This window comes from Hesperophylax consimilis, chromosome 10 (assembly GCF_061612785.1).
Source record: "Hesperophylax consimilis isolate HC1 chromosome 10, BYU_Hcon_1.0, whole genome shotgun sequence".
NCBI lineage: Eukaryota > Metazoa > Arthropoda > Insecta > Trichoptera > Limnephilidae > Hesperophylax > Hesperophylax consimilis.
The window spans coordinates 29,219,697-29,242,591 of record NC_142845.1 but is presented as its reverse complement, the minus strand read 5'-3'; the positions used below and the strand labels follow the sequence as shown (position 1 = coordinate 29,242,591).

General features: G+C 33.9%; 1 protein-coding gene across 1 annotated transcript in view; it reads right to left on the bottom strand.

Moving 5' to 3' along the window:
• Positions 1-22,895, bottom strand: part of LOC149420584 (uncharacterized) — a 298,862-nt gene that overhangs the window by 6,156 nt on the left and 269,811 nt on the right. The window contains exons 7-10 of the mRNA XM_089636389.1: positions 3,473-3,601; positions 2,441-2,665; positions 1,714-1,972; positions 36-372 (exon numbers count right to left, since the gene is read on the bottom strand). Of these exons, the coding sequence (XP_089492515.1) occupies positions 36-372; positions 1,714-1,972; positions 2,441-2,665; positions 3,473-3,601 (950 nt within the window). The remainder of the gene's footprint in view (positions 1-35; positions 373-1,713; positions 1,973-2,440; positions 2,666-3,472; positions 3,602-22,895) is intronic.

The following is a 22,895-nucleotide window of genomic DNA, read 5'->3' as shown; positions in this document are numbered from 1 at the left end:
CAAATAAGTAAAAAGTTAAGGCATGCAATACTCACCATTTCTCTGTGGCAACCCCGAGGCCACCATATATGCATCGCCTATAGTCTCCACCTTATAGACGTCGTGCTTCAGTATCCTCGAATCGAAGAGCCTGTACAGCGAGTTGAGCATGTTGACCACCTCCATGGCCGAGGAGGAAGCTGCCAGCTCGGTGAAGCCGGCGATGTCGCTGAAGTAGACGGTTACGCATTCGAAGGACTCGGCGGGCACTGCACGCCGCAGCCGCAATTGACGCACAACAGCGGCGGGCAGCATCTGACGCAACAAGCGGTCGCTCTTTTGCTTCTCGGAGCGCAGCTCGAGCGTGCGCGTCTCAAGGCTGCTCGCGAATTTCTGGAACGTACGAACAAAATTTGAGCAACACGCATAGAAAGTTAAAACATTTTATATTTATAAATTATTTCTAAGAGACTTTACCCCGCATTCCGAATTTCTACCGAAATATAACATACTTCCCTTGAACACTAAAGCCTTACTAATAAAGGTGTTTGTAATTTTACACAGCTGTTAAAGAGCCATGAATGAAGGGTAAATGGTTGTTTATCAGTTGTGTAAAATTTAAATCACCTGCTAACCTACCGACAAAAACCACAACTAAACAATAAATATTCAATAAAGGTCGTGCAATAACCAGTGAACTCACCCAAGTCTAGCGAATTTAAAAATATTGTACGTTGTACGATGAGAAATGTTATACTAGTAAATAAGTGGTATTATGGGAACTCGTATGTTATGTGTATTGGTAAACCATAGACAGTGTATTAGTTAATTTTTCACAAAATTTTGCCTCAATAGAGGTTCGCCTAGTGAGGCAGGTTAAGTCCAACTTAATACACCTACTATTATTTTCTCTATATTACTGTGCACTTATGATTTTTTCCGTTACTATTCTTATATACCTAACGTTACCTTGAATAGTGTAGTATCATTGATATTAGTGTATGAGCTCACTCATAGTATGTATGTTTTTTATCCTGTTCTGTATAAAAAAACATACAAAATATCAGGACTGAGTCATTTAGATACTCGCTTATTACCTACATTGCATGTAGTTGGCAATGTTTTCTCAGAAGTAGAGGATTTGTTCAACTGCACGGAATAAAGTTAATAAGAAGGCTATAATAACATCCCCCATGATAATATTCTTCAGCATGGCTCCTTGATATCTTATGGTGTTAGCTAACATATGTATTATTTTATTAAAAATTATTATTTCTTATTCATAAGTATCATAGAATCGCTGACAGCCCTGAATTGTTAATGCCAAGTTGCGATGCATACTCAGCTATTCCAAGTACAACTAATTTTGTAGGTAACAATAAACTCACTACTGACTATTATCATAGTATATACATCAACTTATGACAGGTCTTATACAAACCTAGTATAAAGTAGTTCAAGTATTGTTGCACTGGTATATATTTCTTTTGAATTATGCATTGTCTTACAGCACTTATATTAATAACTGCATCCCTTGAAATAGTGTTTTTGTTTACACATTAATTGTTCTTTATTGCTATTATTATCCTATTTATCACTGTACGCTTGTAATTCGATTATCACTGTATTGTAAAAGCCATTATATGGCGTTTGAATAAATAAATGAATAAATGTTTTTGATGATAATTTAATAGATTATAATAAAAGTACATAGCTATTGGAAACGGTAGGTACCTGTATAGTCTGAGTAGCATGTCTCACGAGGGCTATAATAATAGGCGATACGACCAGCACCAGCACCAGAAGGGTGGCCCCGACAGCCTGACTTCTTCTCGCTTGCCACATCTGCTTAATAACCATAGATTCTATTGTGGAGGTCAAGTGCTTCTGGTACATCCTGATAGTGTCGATGTACCACGACATGGCTTCCATGAATATCTCTGCAGCTGTTGTATTTCCCGCCCGTGGTGAGTTGTGGTAGACTTGATTTCGACTGGAAGCACAAAAAAATAAATTGTAACTCCAATATATATAGTATTCTCTATATAATAGACTATGTACTCTAACAATATCATTATAAAGAGTTTCACATCACATATAGGAATATCTAACATAAGCAATCCACTAGAGAAATTTGGTGTACCTCAAGGTAGTGCAATTGGACCACTACTTTTTATAATTTACATAAATCAATAATTATTGAGGTCTATCTAAAGAAAACTGTATTTAACACTCAGAAATAGAAGTTTTGTTTTTTTTTAATTAATAGAAAGCATTTTTTATCACTTTATGTTCAATACACAAAAACATATATACATGTTGAAAAAAAAATCATACTCAAAATCAGTAAAAATACAAATGCATTTAATTCCATTAATTATAATATTTAAATTTAATTATTTATATTATTTTTATGTTTATTATTAATTATATAAATAATTTGTGACTGTCCATGTTTTACCTCACAAAGCAGATGGGGCAGTAGTCCGTATTGAGGAAGGAGGACGCGTCGGGCGCCAGCTGCCTGGCAGCAGAGAGGTGGTCCGTGGCAAGCGCGTCGTGCCGCACGAAGCGCGCGTACGTCTTCTTGTCCAGCTCGCCGTGCACGAAATAGAACATTCCCAATGCAGCACCGGCAGACGCGTGCTCGACGGCGCGGAGAAGCTCTCGACTTGCGCACAGTTCCCTGCAAATTCCAAATAACTAGACTTTAAAAAAAACCGCTTTTGGCTTTCATGATAGCAGAATTTTTTTCTTTCAAATATTGATGATCATACCATGTCTTCCTTTGCATCCTATATACATAATTGTATCTATATTGAAAAATAATTAAATAGATACGACATCAAATTATGATAAGTCAAAACAAGTTTAAATAAAATAAATAACTTTGTAAACACCAATATTCAATCAAAAGTGATCGGTTTGTTTCAAAACCAATAGTTTCTTCGACAGGGCCAAAGAATAATGAAAATCAACAAATTTAAAAATAGACAAACAAGTATTATTCAAATAAGAAAATATTACAATGAGTAGTAATTAGTTAAAAATAAAATAAAATGGACCAGATATTGTAAAAAATGTATTTACGAGTATATACCATTTTGTTATTTATTTGGAATTAAATAGTGCTTATTCAGTAAGAAAAATCTGTACCCGTCGCGTGTAAATAATTATTTACCGATACCAAATATTAAAAAGACACATGAAACATGAATTCGGAAGATAAATATAATGTCCAATTATGCAGAAAAAAATCGTATTGCAAATTTTTCTAAATTTGTGTGTTTAATTTATTTTTAAATCGCAGCTGATTAAAAAATACATAATAAATTAAAAGTGATGTTATTTCAAACTTTCGTTGATTCGACAGTAAATATGTGTTGGCGTAGTCGATCCGTCGAAGGTTTGTAATCTAGGGTAAGTGTTCTCTGAGACGTCTCGGGATTTCATTTGGGCAAGTTATTGGTGATTTAAGTAATTGGGTTCCTACCTCCAGATGTTCCCAGTGGCGGTGGTGGCAATCCTGAGGGCCATCACGTCCAGCAGGTCTCCGCTGATGGATGCGTACCGCGCAACCTGGTCGGCCTGCCGCGAGGCCAGGGACTCATCCGACTCGGAGCTGTAATTCAATAACCTGGAATAGCCTTTATAAAATGTCCAATTCGGTTACCACAGACGATGGTAACCTCAAAAGTCCACATAAATAATGCCTATATTATGTATGTGCTCCACAAGACATAAACAGAAATATACATGTGAGAACCTAAGACGCATAATATTATGATTTAAGAGACATATTCTTAATTTCTGTAGTTCTTTCTCAAAGATTGCGATGGGCTGGTTATACAAACATAATTCCAGGTGGTAAAACACCGAAAATCTGGACCAATAGGTGACCCAGTTGCGGTTTATGGGCTAAAGTCTAAATCATTGGGAGTTCAACATTAAATATAATTGCATAATACTCGATGATCTCCTCACTTAAACCTTTTTGTAATTATTATATCGTGTACTTATGCATTAACTATATAATATGTATGTATTTACTAATGTTAATCATACTTTTTTCCTCTTTGTTTAAATGCACTACGTAGTAATGCTAAATCATGTGTTTTTGTTTTGAAAATTTGGTCGCCTAGAAATTTTTCAGATGCTTTAATTAAATACTGCGAGTAGAATACATCCTGGCCTCTGAAACAATCGAGTATTTTTTAGATAAGTCTTTTAATAAGCCCAGAAAAACCCATACGAACCCATTTTCGGCTATGGTTTTATTGTATAATGTGGCGAATTAAGTTATTTATAGAATGATCGAAAAACATTTAAATATTTGTGCCTGAACATACACAAAATAAAATAAAAGGCAGTTTTTGGCCATGTTTTTTTCTTGCATAAATCACAACAGGTGGATGGTGTTAAGCGGGAATTTAAGCCTTATCACCATCTACGTAAGGTGTGTTATTGATAGCGGCTCGATTCAAAATATTACACGACGTAGTGCATCGCCTTAAATGTAATTTAATCTTATCGTTGCAAGAATATTGTAATGAATGGTGTAATTGGAATCATCGCTACAACCACGTTGAAAATGTATTTCATTACTGTAATAATTATAAGATGTATTCTGTTTGCAAGCCAATAAATATAAATAAATTACAAAAGAGGGAAAGAAAATCAGCTTTTGTGAGCAACTTTTCTTCTTCACCGAATTTATGGAGTCATTTTAAAAGACTGCAGATCTAGAAGACCGAATAACGAATTTGGGCCCTTAGATACCTACTAACACCGTTCGTAACAGACTTTTATGTTGATGTTAATATTTCAATAATAATGTGTTGTTTTCGCTCTTCAATTTTAAAATTTCAAACTTGTACCCAACTTATATTTTGCTGTCACTTCATCTAGTTTATGTAGCTTATAAAATATGTTAATCACTGTGCTTCTGCAGTTAAGCTAATTGATGCGATAAATTGTTTACTAGAACTTTGTACTTGAAGACTAGCAGGTAGAAATTATTTTTTATTAAAGCAAAGAAAGATTTCGTTTTATCTATTTTCAAGAAGACATTTCAGTCAACCACATTAATAAAAAGCAATGCATATTAATTTGAATTTATTATAATCCATGAATAAAAATTCTGTTCGACTAAAAGATAAGAACAAAACCACATATTATTAGTCTTAGTTTGTGGTATACTCTACCTACGCAAAAGTAAACCAATTCAGAGAATTAGTATTTATATTGCTTAGCGAGATTAAGCTAAGTATGTTCTTACTTATAAATCTCTTTTATACTGGAATATAATATTGTTATTATCCTATGAAATATTAAAGCAGCACAGTAGATTAAAGGCACGCAAGGCACTGATTGAAGTTCTTTTGATTCATATCTTTTATATAAAGTAATAAGCCTAGATAAGCTTTTCTTTGTGCAAAACAAGTTCATCGGAAGATAATAAAATATTACTTTAATGATGACGATATACAGAAGGCAATAAGTCTTATCGGGCTTAAATACGACATCAATAATGGGAAAATAAAATTATTTTTTGTCGATGTTTCTGGTTTTTGCTCTTAAAGGGTGTTCTACGCCATCACTTCAAATTATGGAGAGACGGAAGGAGAATTTATTTATTAATTTTATTTATTATAATTGAGTTAAAATGAAGTTAAAAGGTATTATATTATCTTGATTATCTTGATATAAAAGCCGCGTTTCGCTTTCTGTCAATGCCCAATGTCAGTACGATATCGACGAAATCCGTCTCTATGGTCAGTAAACGATATTTGCGAGCACGGTCAGAATACGATTCCGACAGTCGGTAGACAAAAGCCGCTGCCTCCAAGGCGTCGGATAAGCTGTCAATATGCACACATTTTTGAATAACGCCGTTCTTTATGCAAAATAACTGGCTTAATAATGAATGGGAGTGAAATAACTATGCTCTTAGAACTGAAGGAAATCGTATGCACGATCTATAACCAATTGGTTGACCAGATAAATCATCACAATGATAATTCATCACATCTTTAAAAAGTTATATAAAGTCATGGAAAGTGATGAAACAAAAACTTTATTAACTGGGTTATGTAGGTTAGGTTAGGTTTAATTTTTTTTTCATCGTTTCCAATGACTTTATATCACTTTTTAAAAGTGTGTTGAGTTATCATGGAACCAACCTATTCATATAGAGATGCGACAGCGTTGCTAGCGTATTCCGATTTCTGATCAACATCGATCTGGATATCAATAATGCTACCGTGCTCGAGATATCCGTATAAAATCATCGGCAGTTACTCCTAACAATCCAATATTGTAAGTTATCGATTTCACTGTGCTAGACCCCCTGAGCATAATAACGTGCCGGTAAAAGGTTAAGAAATGCAATATGAGGCATTTGCTAATTGAAACCCTAATAAATCTTGGAGAAATAGCCTCTTTAGATTACAAGTATTACTATCCCGGGGTATTATAATAGATACCTAACGCTTACCTTGATTTATAAAGCTAAAGTTTAGGAAGCTAAATCATTTTACAATAAGAAGTAAGTTATATCCCCTAAGCGGCCATATATTTCCATCCCTTGGTTTTTGGTATCACTGCATTGCTTGCGTTTTAATTAGCTACATCATTATTTTTACACCCAAGCTGTATAATGAAGTTGTTCATAAATAAATTAACCGACCGAGCTATAAATTCAAAGTAATTATTGTTGTTTATGGAGGTACACAGATTTATCGCGTTTAAATATCCGCATCGGTTAATATTTATAGTATATCTGGGGTTTGTTTCGCGACAGAATTGAAAGTGGTGGTAATATTACCCATATTGTGGAAGTGAGGAAACACAGAGGATGGCAAATCGTTCCGCAGCCGAGCTGTTGAACTCGAGAACGAGTCGTAATCTACGACTCTTAGAAGCGACCCGTTCTCGTGTGACAAATATCTATATCTAACCAAAAAAACTAACTAACCATCACGCCGTTTCCCCGCAGGGGTAGGCAGAGAGGACGGACCGCCAAACAACTCGGTCTTGGCACACACTTCCTGCCTCATTCACATTCATACATCGTCTCATACAAACTCTTCTATTATTCCGACTCTCAACATTGCCCGATTCAAGTATCTGATTAACTTGATCGTGCCATGTCTTCCTCGGGCGTCCCCGACTACCATTCGCATTTGCGTCATATATTCTCCTTACACTCCTTTCTTCGCTCATTCGCTCTACATGCCCAAACCATCTAAGCGTCACTTTCTTAATCTTACTTATTACGTTTACATCAGCCTTGCACTCCTTACGGATTTCCACATTTCTCACACGATCATACATGGTTTTACCACACATTCCCCATAGGGATCTCATTTCTACATTATTCAGTCAACATTCATCCTTTATACACAAACTCAACCACATGCTCCAAGCATTCCTCATTCACAACTATATTGCACACTGCTTTCGTACTCTCTCTTTCAAACACAATGAATTTAGACATAGGTACTTACATTCATCATTAACTCATTCTTCTTACATACATCGTTCATCCTAGACACGAGAACAGTATATCTTCCACACTGTTAGCAATCAGCACCGAATCATCAGCATGCAACAGGTAACATACTTTCAGATTACTCAAATTCGCACCCAATCCCACCTCTTTTAATTTTTGCATACAATTATCCATGCATGGATTGAATAACCACGGTGACATTACGCAGCCTTGTTTAACACCGTTTGTGATATCAAACCACCCCGTAAAACCACCGTTCACCACTTTAAACACTTCCCTCATACGGAGACGTAATTACTTGAGTGAGATTCGTATTCACTCCATACTTGGGAAACATCTTCTATAGCTTTTTCCGACAAATATCAATCGTGTACAAATGTTGGACACGCGTTCGGTGTGTTTCCCGATTATGCACCGGTGCCGAATGGATCAATGACGCTAGTTCCTTGGAGCATCTTCCATTGTAATACCGGTAGAAAAGGGACAGAATACTTACCTGACGCCTGTGCTAAAAAGATTGCAATCCGCCTGTTAAGATAGGGGAATCTATCAAACAGACTCACGGACCAGAGATTGCTCCCAAATTCAGAAGAACTAGACGCGAATAGTTAATGCATGAAAATGATTGCCAGGATAACTTAATATGACTTGCAAGTGAGTGGAAAAATCAGTCCGCGACGTCTCAGGAAGACGTGACACGATCGAGTTAATCGAATACTCGTGGTGGGACATGTCAAGAATCAGAATGGGAATACTAGAAATTTGAGAAGTGTCAGAAAGATGCTAAAGAAAACTGTCTCAACTTTGTGGATAGGTGGCACTGTAATATTTTCTCTTACACAAAAATATGTAGTAAAAACATTACATTTCTATGACACTTGTTTGAAAAAAGAACTTTTTGAATTTTTAAACACTTTAAAGCATTTTGACATTGAAAGTAGAAATACAGAAAATACATACATATTACAGTAACTATGAAAATATTACGAAATATCGCTCTCGTTCAAAATCTTATTGAATTTTACTTTCTATTTTATTTTTAAGAATTTCTTTAACAGAACTTTCACCATGTTTTTTCTCACTTCACGATTAAAGGTAGCTAATGTCGGTTAAGTTATGTAAGAGTAATCTCTAATAACATGTTCCTGGGAGTTTTATAAAAATATTTTCAATATCAAAGTGTTTTCTTATAAAAGAGCAAAAACTATCCGTGATCATATTTCGAACTGAATTATTAACTCTGAAATAAATAACTTGAGAAAGCCAATAATAATTCAGAAATCCTGGGGCTATACGAGCATCATGAAAAAGCGTGTTATTTTTTATTGTTCGTATCACTTCTCAAGTATCGATAAATAATTTATCAATACACCTGTGAGCTTTGCTAGAAACTTGTTACTTTACAAGCTTTAGATTAGATTAGTTACAATAGTTTTTTTCTAAGGATCTTTAAACTTTGGTTCTTTCTGAACGAATTTGGTTATATATGTATGCATACCTTCTTCGAATAACCGCTTCAATAATTAGTTGTTTTTTTCTGTCGTACGTGCAGAAACTGCAATATCTTTGGCTTTACAAAATGGGAACAGAAAACTATGAAAAAATGTCTTTTGAGCGTCGCAATTTAAAAGCTATATACTATGTTATTATCGCGCCTGCTTGAAATGTTTTGAATAAGGACGTTAATTTACACGTTTATATCTAAAACTGTATTAATCAATACTTATTTAATAACCTTGGGTTTTACTGGGCTAAAAAAACAGACGACTATTCCATTATTCCATTTATAATGACTTTTTTTTATAAACTGAGGGATTGTCAAATTCAGGCGCAAATAATTATAATCTATATAAACAAAAATTGTTTCTTTGTTTGTCCTTTACGCATTCCTATACCATTCATCCGATTGCGATGAAACTTTCAAAGTTTGTTCCTATTAGTGCCAGAAGTGTTTAAATACTAGTTTGATGGTATAAAAAGTCGTGGATGCTCGAGAAAGGCTTAACGCCTTATCTCTGCATTGGAATGAGATACGAAGTCGAATTAAAGTCGACATTATGAAGTTTTTAACAGTAACAATGTGGATTTTATGATAGCACATGAACTGAATGGTAGAAAAAAGTCGGGAATGCTTGAGGAAGACATAATTCAAACAATTATTTGTAAGCAGAATGTATGACTTGTAAGTTAAATGAAGAGATCGAGGATGCCGAGACATGGCACGATAAAGTAAAACAAATACTTATTACAATGAATATAATTTCAAAATATAAAAATGCACCCAGTTGTCAAGTATTATAGAATTCGCAAACTCAAAACTTTACCCCACAACAATAAGTCCTCGAGCAACACCGGGTATACTTCAGCTAGTAATATATAAATAAGTCGTGAGAAGAACATGAAAATAAATAAAAAACAATATTAATAAATTAATAACTAACGATCGTTTATTTTCTCCGAGACAACTGGAACGTTATTTTCTCCACAGAGAACTTTCTGTGATGCTCTAGAGTAGTCTAGAGCAGCGGTTCTTAACCTGAGTTCGATAGAATCCCAGGGGTTCGGTGAGTCAGTCTAGGGGGTTCGGTGGAGGTCAAGACCCCCGACTTATATTTGATGAAATCATTGAAATTCAGCAGAGCCAGGTTCAACAGCAACTATTCAGAACAACATCGCTCTCAACGTTTTGGTGTCAACAAATGGAAACATACCCTGTTATTGCTAAGAAAGCTCTGGAGATTTTTATACCGTTTGTTACAACATATCTTTGCGAGCAATCCTTTTCGAAGATGCTGGATATAAAAACGAAGAAGAGGAATAGACTTTGTTGTGAAAATGACATGAGAGTGGCACTTGCCAAGGAAAAGCCGCGAATTTCTGAATTGGTTTCTGAAATGCAACAGCAGAAGTCACACTGATTTAAAGTAAATAATAATTAATATGTTTCATGTTTTGATCTTTGTTTTTCATTTTTTTTCATTTTGTACACCTATATATACCATGTTTTGAATTTGTAACTGGTGGGGTTCGGTACCTCCAAAAAGGTCAAGAACCACTGCTCTAGAGTCTAGAATTTTGAAACATTTTTTTTTTAATTTTTCAAATAAAAAAACTTTTTTGCCAACTAAAGGTAAAGATGTAATATATGTTTCTTGATGTAAATTAATACCTCCCTAACTGAGAATAACTCGTGTTTAAGGGGGAGTATAATCATAAGTTGAATACATCAAATAATTTCGGGAATACTACCAGAAGCATAAATATTGAAATTAATGAAAACACACGCACAGAAAACACACGCACAGAAAACGCACGCACAGAAAACATACGTATAGAAAAATAAACCTACAGAAAAAACAGCTACCTACTTTTAACATATCTTCTAAAGTAAAAAAAAACGAAGTTTTACATTGAGAAGGTACTTCACCATCCTCCTGTATATTTTCGATTTATTTATTTTTTTAAAGAAAGACAAACATTCCCGGGTTACGAATAACCTGACAATATTTGAAAATCTCTTACTACCACCACAAAAAGCGGAAAATGTTGCTTGTGTTGTGATGGAGGACTTAGCCAGCCGAGGAATTGAACACGCTACGCCTGGGTCGGCCACCGATTTATTCATAAAGTTCGAGTATACTATTCGGTATCCATCGGTTTAATATCCACTAGTCCCCGCTAGCGTCTTTACCAATAAAGGTCTTTAAACAGATGAATTACGCACTACGGAGAAACAATGAAAATAAATATACGTGTAATAATATAAGCTAAGCAAATGTCTTTCGCATTTCAACAGATAGTTACACAAGAAAGTTCATTTCAGATAGTGCTCCCAAAAATGGGTTAGCAATTTTACTTCTAAGGTTCTAGTACCGAGAAATTTGAATTTACTCAAAATTCATTCAAATATGCACAAGGGGTAGGTACTTAAATTATTCTTCATAAAATATTAGCGCTGTGTGCTGTACATGAATTTGAATTTTGAAATCTGTGTACAGATGCAATACGTACTTTCCACCGTTTCCAATTGAATTCGACTTTTAAAAAAACTGGTATTATAGACAGCCCTGAACTAGAGCTTTTCAATCCAAAATTCTTTTTAATTGTAACAATAACATCAGGACATTATTGCTTACGTGTAGTTGGCAGTAGAACTATTGCAGAAATAGTAGATGTGTTCAACTGAACGGAATATAGTTACAAAAGGGCTATAATAGCAAACCTCTTAAATAATTACTAGTGTAAATATTCGATCGCGTTAAAAAGGTATATAGAGAGGATAGAACAGAATAAAGCCTTTCATTTCACAATATGACGACATTCAATTTGGGAAAAATGGCTGATATTCGAAAGTAACGATCGGTAATTTTCGGTTTAAAAGATTTTGAGTGCAACGAGAATAACGATCCTTTGCAACGACAATATTACGAATGTTTCCGTGAGCTATGGCGGCTTATTTCCAACCGCCAAACAATTCAATATGTACTAGTACCTCAATCAACAATTACTGCTTATTATATTTTTTCCACCTGTAAACGTTAGCGGCATTTATTTTTACTCGGGAGATATTTTCAATTTGTATTGATATTTCAGACGACTAATTATTGCTTATAATTATTTGTTATCCTTTTTGCTATGCATAATACCTTGTCTTATTAACATTAGTTTATCATTAAAAAATAATAATATTTCACAAAAGTCAAAAATATCTCCCCAACAAATTAATGAAGATATACATATGTCTCAACGCCATATAGTGAGAAATTTCGCACTAACAAAGCCTTTCTTACAAAAATAAAGTTGGTTGTTTACTGGTGGAAGAAATATAATAAGCAGTAATTGTTGATTGAGGTACTAGTACATATTGAGTTCTTTGGCGGGTTGGAAATAAACCGACATAGCTCAGAGGTTTCAGAGCACCTGACCGGACATCGGATGTTACGGGTTCAATTCCCGTTGGCGGCATTTATTTTTACTCGGGAGATAATTTCAATTTGTATTGATATTTTAGGCGACTAATTATTGCTTATAATTATTTGTTATTCTATCTTCGACGGAAAGAGAAAAATAAATAAAAAATTCTAGCGCAGTTACGTTGTTGTGCTGTATTTCAATTTATAATTATGATAATCGAATCACAAAAAGCAAGAAGGTGTCGCATGTTTTAAATAAATTGCTTTTCTATTAATTTTCTATATATTTTTTATATCTCAACTAACTCAAGTTTTTCGAAATCAGATATGGACAGGAATTATTTTAATCTGAACGTCAACCCCAAATGTCATCAAGAAGTATCAAAATTCTGAATGAGGGGGTGGGAAAAGGGGGTGAGGGTGGTCTTTAGAAATCTCGTGTAGACTGTGACCTTCCTCCCGTTTTGAAGCTCAAAACATAAAAAGAAACTCTTCTTTATAACCATTAAAAGATTTCACCTAAACTACCATAAACTGTGTTCGGGGTTAAAGTATTTCAATCAAAACGTTATTAAACACTTATTGGACGAACTATAAAACGAAAAAAACGCGGACTTAAAACGCGAGCCGGGTATCAAAGAAGTTTAGTTTTTTATTTATTTAAAATTTCGACATGAAATAAATTTTATCTCTCTCATCACGTGTCATAAAACGTAGTCAGCGTTTAGCAATAACGCAAGGGAGAAAAATATGTCAGAAGTTTTGGCAGTATATATTTTTCATTAAAGAGCTGAAAGTTCTTACTTTTTTATATTACAACGGGAATAAAACTTTTTTTAATAAATAAATTCTTTACGCTCTATTTCCAGAGCGTGCAAGGATTAATGAATTCTAGAATAATTTTTTTCTAAATTAAAGAGAAATATACTCGTATTTATAATAATGTTTATATTTATATAGATCAACAAACGCTAATTCTGAAAATAAAAGTTTTATGATTTGTAGAATTTATAAATTTTTATTTAAAAACTAATAAAACACCGTTACATTAATACACATCGATTGGTTGGTACGACTGAATCTGCTAATAATGAATCATGTAAATTACGTGTTTTTGCTTGGTAATGTTGGCAAGTATTATATTGACTTTTGGGTCACACGCGTACATTCAATTATAATAAAAATAAATAAGATAAAAAGAAAAACTTTAAAAAAATAGCCATAAAAGCCTGGAAGTGTTGATGGGCTAAGTAACTGTTATACTTTAAGAAGGCACTTTAAGATAGCTTGAAGATGGTCGGAAAATATTTGTGTTTTGAAAATACCCAATTTAAACGAAGGAGAAAACACAAAACCAGTCACAGAAACTGAAAACGACACATTCTCTGTGGTCAACTGGTGCAAAAATATTGGATAAGATCAATTACGCTAGTTGTTTGGAGCACCTTTCATTGAAATCTAGTAAATAAATAAAATAAGTTCTAAATACGGTTGCATTCTGTTAAGGCGATGCACTACGTCATGGAATATTTCAAATTAAGCCGCTATCAATAACAACCCTTACGTGGATGGCGATAAGGTTTAAATTCCCGCTTAACACCATCCGCCTGTTTTGATTTATGCAAGAAAAAAAAATGGCCAAAAAGTGCCTTTTATTTTATTTTGTGGATATTCAGGCATAAATATTTAATTTTTTCTCGATCTTTTTATAAATAACTTAATTTGACACATTATACAATAAAATCATAACCGAAAATGGGTTTGTAAGTAGGAGATTTTGAACTTTAAAGCAGTTTTCATAGGCCTTTACATTATTTTTTTCTGGGCTTAAAATGTCGATGACCTATTAAGAATGATTCTATTATCAAAATTTATAAAGAAAAATTCCACAAACTAATGAGAAATAGAAATCAATTTACTAGATGAAATTAAAAAAAAAAAATACTATAAAGGTGTCCCAAAAATAGTGTCAAGCTAGAGCACCCCTACCCAAATCACCCCCCCCCCCCCCCCACGTATGTTCCACGATTTACTGTGGTTTTCGAGGATTTTTTCTTCCTTTTCTTTTGCGAAACCTTTTTCAAATTTTAAGTATGACGCCGTTAGAGATAGCTCAATGAAAGTTACAGGCTAAACAGATGACGAAATCGCAAAGTTTAAAAAAAGGTCTAGGCGGATTTTTTTCAGTGACTTTTGTGTTAAAATCGTTAACGAAAATTTAAAAGTTCTGACAAACTTAGAGATTCAAAATTCTTTGTTTGTTTTGTATTGTGTCTGTATATACAAGGCATACTATTCACCTAATTAGAAAAAAATCGAGCATGTATCTCAATAATTCATGACTCTATGACCAATAAAGTCCCGGTTTCATAAAAAATGCGAAAAATATTCATAACTCGAAAACTAGAAAAAATCGCGGAATTTCTGCTGGACACTATTTTTGGGATACCGTGTTTTTACGAAGCCTTAATTATTTTTTTGAATTATGATATATTGTTAAACTATCAAAAAAAAATCAAACAATTTTAAAAAAAATGTATATTTTAAATAAAACGCATTATTTATAATATAAACTAATGTAAGAATCATGGTTCCTCTTTTCTAATAAGATACATGACGTTTAATATAATATTTTATAAATAACGTATGTTTAATGTAATCCATATTCTTTATAATAATATAAATATATCAATATTTACATCGGATATATTGTATTATTTATGATTACAAGATAAGAATTCCGATAAAACAGGTATTCTATTTTTAAAGTTAATAGAGTCAGAATTCAATATGTGAACCGGGCTGACTTATTCCAAGAAAAAAGATTTCGGAAAAAACTATGAAAATGGTTCGACAAAAAACCATTTTCCCCTTGGAGCAATTATTTTGTCCGTAGAAACTATTTCACCCGATTATTTTGTCTCAGGGTGACCTAGGAGCCGTGTTTGTAAAGGATTTTTCTCGGGGCTTTTAGAAATCTAAAGACAATTTTTATTTTAATGGTTAATTTTTCGCTACCTATTTAATCGTTTCGGTTTTTTCGTGTGTTACACAGATACACATATTACGTTATAAAAGTGTATCTAATATTTTTTCTGATTGTTTCATCGTATGGGAATACAATTTTTTGCCTATATCTGATTATTTTCATCGCCGCGTCCGTGATTATTTTATGTGATAACCGCATCTAAGTCCAACTGTCAGTAGAACCATAGCGTTTCTTATTTTGCAAATATTATGAGGCTGAACAAGGTGGAACTATAAGGAGATGCAAAAGGGGAAAGGCTGGGTGGCTCCTGGTTATTCTAATCTGATCACAAAACAGGCTAATGCCATTTCTAGCAATACTTCGAATCCCGATGGTGGTATTTCACTTGCTCCCAAACCACGGTGGGTCAATAAAAAACACAAGTAACGACAATGGGTAGGCATACAATATCTTCATATACCTTTAAAAAATAGAATTTAAGGTTAAACGCGGCGTTAGTAATAATCTACGTGTTAATACTCGTAGGTGGTGTACAGTAAATTATTTTATTAAAATACCCTTTTTGCAATTAATGCTTTACAATGTTAAAACGAATTATTTGTTTGCGTCCGTGCATTTGCAAAATGAATACGAACAAATGGTTTTGTCCGCATAAAAACTCAATTCTTTCAAGTAAGGGATATAAATCCAATATTGGGTTGAATCACTGATACGAATTATATGAATTTTTATCCATATCTTTAATTTTAAAAACGATACTGTGCATATTCTCATATGTACCACACATTTCGAGTAAGGAATTGTTAATTAAAAATATATGTTTTCCAATTGTTTAGACGGCTGTTTAAATTCATCTGGCGATGGTGCGCGTTAATTACACTAACAACGATTATATTAATTTTTACCTCATTATTTATTAATTTTATTTAGAGTATTTACCGTTCTGAACCGTGGCACAAATTGAGTATTATTGAGAGATATATAAACTAAACGGTATAAGAAAGAAAAAATATTACACTTCATACTAAAATCTATAAGTTAATTACAGAATTGAAATGTGCACCTCCATGAAACGGAGGGTTACGAGCGCAATTTGAGATAAAAATTATGAATTTCTTGCTAATGTTTTATATATGTAACGACAAAAATTGCGGTGGCAAATGTAATGTTTATAATAGTGTCCCAATCAGACGGACCTTTCGAAGCGAACCAACTTACAAACTCGGCCGCAGTGCCTCTCACCACAGTCATTCCAAAAAAATTGTATATTCAAAAACAAAGTTATTTCATTATAATGAAAATGGTTGTGTTAACAAAACTTGGTGTTTTTTATGGTTGTTTTTTTTCACCCCAATTGTAAATTTATTCACACCTTGATTTATTGCTAGGGTATTTTTGAAATGAAATTCCCGTACATAATATGTCTTTAACCCTTAACTGCATAGTGTAACACATCTGATATAACAGATATTGTCTAGTGAGTCGGGTAGCGCACATAATTTGTAAACAAATATTGATGTCAATAAACGCCCGGGTTACCGGCAAATTAAAAAAAAAAAAATAATAATTAGCTTTTTTTTATTTTTTTTTCATTTCGACATCTGTTGGTGGGTTTTGGTATTACAGTATTGTTTTTACATTATTTCTGCATAATAATGTTGTCGAAAAATTACAATAGATTACACACAATAATTTGAAATTTTGATTTTAAACTTGAGAGTTGGAGGTTACAGATTGTGTGCATTTTGATGTCCAGTATTATATCAAAATATAGTGTTTTTTCGACGTGTTTGATCGTAATTATATTATTTCACAAATAATAAGGTACATTTATGTGTTTTAAATATAAATTTAATGTGTATTATGTATTTTGACAGTCTAAATTTGACAAAACGTTATTATATCATATATGTAACACTATGCACTGAGACCATATTTTGACATTTGTATTTAGTCATTACTAATTATAGCATGACGTAGTTTCAAAATGGCAAAGAGGGGTTTATCCGAAAAGGAGTTGGACGAAATAATCGCTTATCTGTCAGTGACAATGGAATGGATTTTACGGATAATGACAGTATAGCTGATGAAAATTATTGCGCCGTAGAAAATTACGATTCAGATGATCAAAGTGAACCTGAAGATATCCGCTTGGGAGATGGAGACGTTGAGAATCATCTACAAAATAATGTTGACGGTGATAATCTACATAATGTTTTATCTAGTGGCCAAACTGATATTACAACGACAACGCCCGTTTCGTCTACTTCAAAAGTTTTGAAATCGTCAATTTTGACGAGAAAAAAAACCTGCAGTTTGAAGACTCCGACATGGACTTTACAGGAAACAGGCAATTGCACTCGGATGTGATGGAATTGGAAACCCCATTCGATTTTTTTAAATATTTTTTTACAGATGCTATTATCAATAAAATACTAGAACAGTCAAATCTCTACGCTCTGCAAAAAGATGTTTCAAGACCTGCAAATATTACTGCGACTGATTTGCATAGATTTATCGGAATATGTATTTATTCTTCTTTGATTCGTGGACCAAATATTTGGTCCCACTGGTCCAGTGATTTGTATTTTGAACCAATAGCATCAACAATGACGACCGATTTGATAAAATACGTCAATTTATCCATTTCAACGACAAAACACTTACCGAGAGAAAATCCAGCTCATAATTGTCTTTTTAAAATCAGACCTCTACTCACGGACTTAAATCAAAGACTTGCATCAATTCCAATTGAAAAATATATTTGCGTTGATGAACAAATGTGTTCAACTAAAGCAAGAAGTTATATGAAACAGTACATGCCCATGAAACCCCACAAATGGGGTTCTAAACTTGTTGTATTGAGTGGCGTATCTGGTTACGCTTATAATTTTGAATTTTATTCTGGACAAGAGAATTGCTTGCCAAGACTTGAAAGTGAACCAGACTTGGGAGCCTGTGGAAATATTGTTGTGCATTTATGTCGCGTAGTACCAAAAAACTTGAACCGCAGACTTTATTTTGACAATTATTACACCTCAATTCGACTTTTAAGCCATTTGGCTTGTACAGGCATTCAATCTCTTGGGACAGTTAGGAGGAATAGAATCCCTGAATGTAAGCTACCAGATGAAAAAATTATGAAAAATGCTCCATGAGGAACAAGCTCGGAATTTAATGGATCGTATCAAGGCGTTGAAATGTCTAATGTTGTTTGGAAGGATAACAAGATGGTCACATTACTATCGTCTTTTGCAGGGGAACTTCCAATGAAAACTGTTGAACGTTATGACAAAAAAATAAGAAATCCGAGGTCACAGTGCCCATTTGCTATAATAGAGTACAACAGACATATGGGAGGAGTTGACTTACAAGACAGTGTCATGGGAAGATATAAAATTGTGATGAGAAGCAATAGATGGTATATGAGGGATGAGGGTCCTATGCCACTTAGTTGATATGACTATAGTAAATTCTTGGTTTCTATATAGAAGAGTACAAGATCAAAAAAATGCCAATACAAAAAATATTATGCGTCTCGCCCAATTTAAAACCCTAATTGCTTGATCTTTATGCACCGTTGACTCTAAGTTTACCAACAAATGAACTGGTCGGCCAAGTGGAAGTTTAGAGCCCGTTTTACAAAAGAAGAAAAAAGCCCAAAATTAAATGTCCCACCAAAAGACATAAGAAGCGATGACTTATCCCATTGGCCAACATGGCACGAAAAGAGGCAGAGGTGTCGACTGCAATGGTCTGACTTACTGCCACTGCCAAAAGTACAAAGTCCCTCTATGTTTTAATAAGAACAAAAACTGTTTACGGCATTTCATTCAAATTAATACTTTCCCCTGTTTTTATTTGTCTTCATTTTTTACGTATAGGTCATAAATTAGTTCGCTTTATTCACTGATAATTATTTTTGTAACATTAGGTAAGAGCATTTTTTAAGACATGGATGCATAGTGTTTCACATATGATATAATAACGTTGGATGGATAAATGGATAAATATTTTTTAAATTATTTTTCCCTATTTTTAATTTATAAAAAGAATGCAAAAATAAAAATAAAAATTTAAATAAAAAAAGTCATGCATTTAAGGGTTAAGTCCTCAGGTTTCTCGCTATGAATATTCCAAAAATAATTATATTCCCCAAGGGTATTCAAGCATGTCTAAGCGACTGCAAGCATATTATTTCAGGGAGATTTATTTACACAGAATCTACACGTTGCTTGAAATAATGCTAAAATGAATTAGCACAATTTACTGTCATCAAAAACATTTTAATGGAAGTTGCAGGTAGCAAAAGTACGTGGAATAGTATATAAGCATTTACATCTCAAACACCCATTTTATTTGCTTCAGATTGGACCGCTTGGCTAGTCATGGGCCTGGGTAGAAAACTATCACGTATTTTGTTTGCTTCAGATTCGACCGCTTGGCCAGTCATGGGCCTGGGTATTATCATGTATTTTATTTGATAGTTAATATACACGGTGTCCGGAAACTCGTAGTACAAGCGGGAAACTGGAGAATCTACACCACATGGGGAACCCAAAAAAACATAAAGTTTTTTGATTTGAGCATTTTCAAAAAAAAAAAAAAACCAAAAAAAAATATTTTTCGGCTATTTTAGGGTTAAAGTTTTTTCTGGTGTTTAGGGTTGAATAACAGATGTTTTAACCCTGCAGAGCAGAAATATTTTATGATTACACCGGGTTAAATGAAGGGTGATTTCAAAATAATGCTTCAAATCCGAGTTTCTTCATTTGTTTTACTTTCAAATAGTTTTAATTAGTTGGGTACTTTGATCTTCAGTAATAATTTATAAGAATTTGATTAAAAAAAAAAAAAAAAAAATCAACTTCAAACTCGATTTACTCGATAACGAAAGCTCAAATAAAAAAAAAGTATACTACAAAATCGACTCCAAATGTGATGTAGATTCACCAGTTTCCCGCTTGTACTACGAGTTTCCGGACACCCTGTATATATTAAAAAAAAAAAATATATATATATTTTTAAAGTGCATTATTATATAATTTTACATTTCAAATTTCATTTCAAATTTGACCGGTCACTGGTTGAGTGGGCATAGCGCTTGGGTCTCACCCGAGCGTCGCGTGTTCGATTCCTCGGCTGGCTAAGTCCTCCATCACAACACAAGCAACATTTTCGGCTTTCTGTGGTGGTAGTAGGAGATTTTCAAACATTGTTGGGTTATTCGTAACCTGGGAATGTTTGTCTTTCTTTAAAAAAAAAAAAAAAAAAAATGATGACAATCGGCAACCCAAAGTCCGGAATCTCGACTACTTGCATCATTGTACAAAAATTATGACTATTGCCTTTTTTTTTTAGGAATTTCGTTTTATTTTTATTTTTATTTGAAACAACACAAGAGTCTCAACTGAAAAGAGGCCGTCTGGAGCCAGTGAGATTATGGCATCCCCAATTTGGGGTGTGTTGTAGGGCTGAAGGGGAAGAAGATGGAGATTTTTTTCCTTGGAGGTACTGCCACCATGGATGGATATTGTGTTTCTACCTATAACGGCAGAATAACACCCATGCGAACACCTCGGCACAGGTTCTCAAAGTGAGGTGTTCACAGAACATTACTACCAAAGCTTCAATCATGTATATACAGTTGCATATCACATTTAGTTCTACTACCATGCTTTATATATGGAACATCTATCTGTATTACTTGCACCCAATGTCAATATGTATACCTGTAAACTGTATGTATAAGTTAATAGATAAATTAAAATTTAAAACATATATATGTTTTACGTTACCTCCAATATAATAATATCATATATATGAGAAATAATTATCTAGTCTCTCTTCTTCGAGAGTTAGAGAAATAATAGCTCGTGTTGCTTTTTCGTCCAAGAGATGGCGTTGTTTTTCCAAAAATCACGTTTTTTCAGGTGAAGAAATTTCGGTAATTTAAGATGTTGTACAAACGAACACTTACATTTTTTATTTATATAGATAGATCGATTGATAGAATGATATATGGATGGATAGATAAGCATTATTATAATCAATATACATTCAAATCTGTGTATTTACTTTATACTCTAATAATACAAATTACCAATCATAAATCTCGTAAAATCATGCAACCATGAAATAAAATAAAAATTATCTTCTTGATTTCTGTGGATTCTGTGAATTAATTTGCTTTGAGCGTTATAAATCTCTACTAACCATACAATAAAAACAAATATATGTCATAGAAAAAATAAAAGTTTATCACTCTGAGAATTAATATACTTTTAGTTGTAAGGCTTAGGATTTTCGTTTGTCAAATCTCCTATTGAAAATATTACAATACAATATGTTTCTTAAATTCTTAGAATTATTTTTTTCCAAGATTCTGACTGCCCGGAGGCATTTAATCTTTTAGATAATTTTTGTAACCAATATACAAAATTGTCAATCTACTTTTCTATTCATCTGTTGTGTAGGTACCTTCTCCGTAAGCATAGCGTAAATCTGATTTTTTTATTGAAAAATTCAATTTATTTATTATTTATTTTCAATGTACTGAAAGTGATATTTGAATTGATAATTGGATTTTAAAGTGAAGACTATGGCCGTTGTAATTCCAAACTAGGTTAATGTCTAATGAAATTCCTGAATAGAGATAGAAAATAAATATAATTTCTCAATTAAGGCTGGGAGCAATAAAACCACCTTTATTGGCATTCAATTATCAAGTTTAATAAGACACGTCGTATTCAGTAAATTTAAGGTCTATTTAAAAAAAATAAATTATATTAACTCCACACAGGAGGCCCTGAAGAAAATAATTTCCCTCAGGGTCTATGTCATCTTTGGGGATGCTGTGTGGAGGGTCTTTTTGTGGAGAGGAAGGAGTGAACATGGGTCTTGAAGAGTCCCATGTTGTAGGAGGGAGGAAACACAGAGGCCGGCAGTTCGTTCCACAGCCGAGCTGTTGAACTTAAGAACGAATCGTAGAAGCGACCCGTTCTCACGTGACAAATGTCAACCGTGTACAAATGTTGGGCGCGCGTTTGGCGTGTATCCCGACTACGCACCGGTGCCGAAGGGATCAATGACGCTAGTTCCTCAGAGCATCTTCCATTGTAATACCGATAGAACAAGGACAGCATACCTACCTGACGCCTGTGCTCTAAAGATTGCGGTCCGTTTGTTAAGATTGGGGAATCTATCAAACGGACCGCCCGTTTTTGCACAGAGCCAAGGGTTTTTTTCAGGTATTTAGGGGCTCCGGACCAGAGATGGCTGCCAAATTCGACAGTAGGGCGCACTTGCGATTTGTACAGGGTCAGCAGTTGTGTACTATTAAAGTATCTGCGGGCCCTGTACAGTACGCCCAGCTTCTGAGAGGCCAACTTTACTCTGGCTTCGATGGAGCCCCGGTACCTGAGCTGGTCACTTATAGTTACACCAAGCATATCAATGAAAGGCCTGTTCGGAAGATTGCTTCCGTTGAAGGAGACTAGAT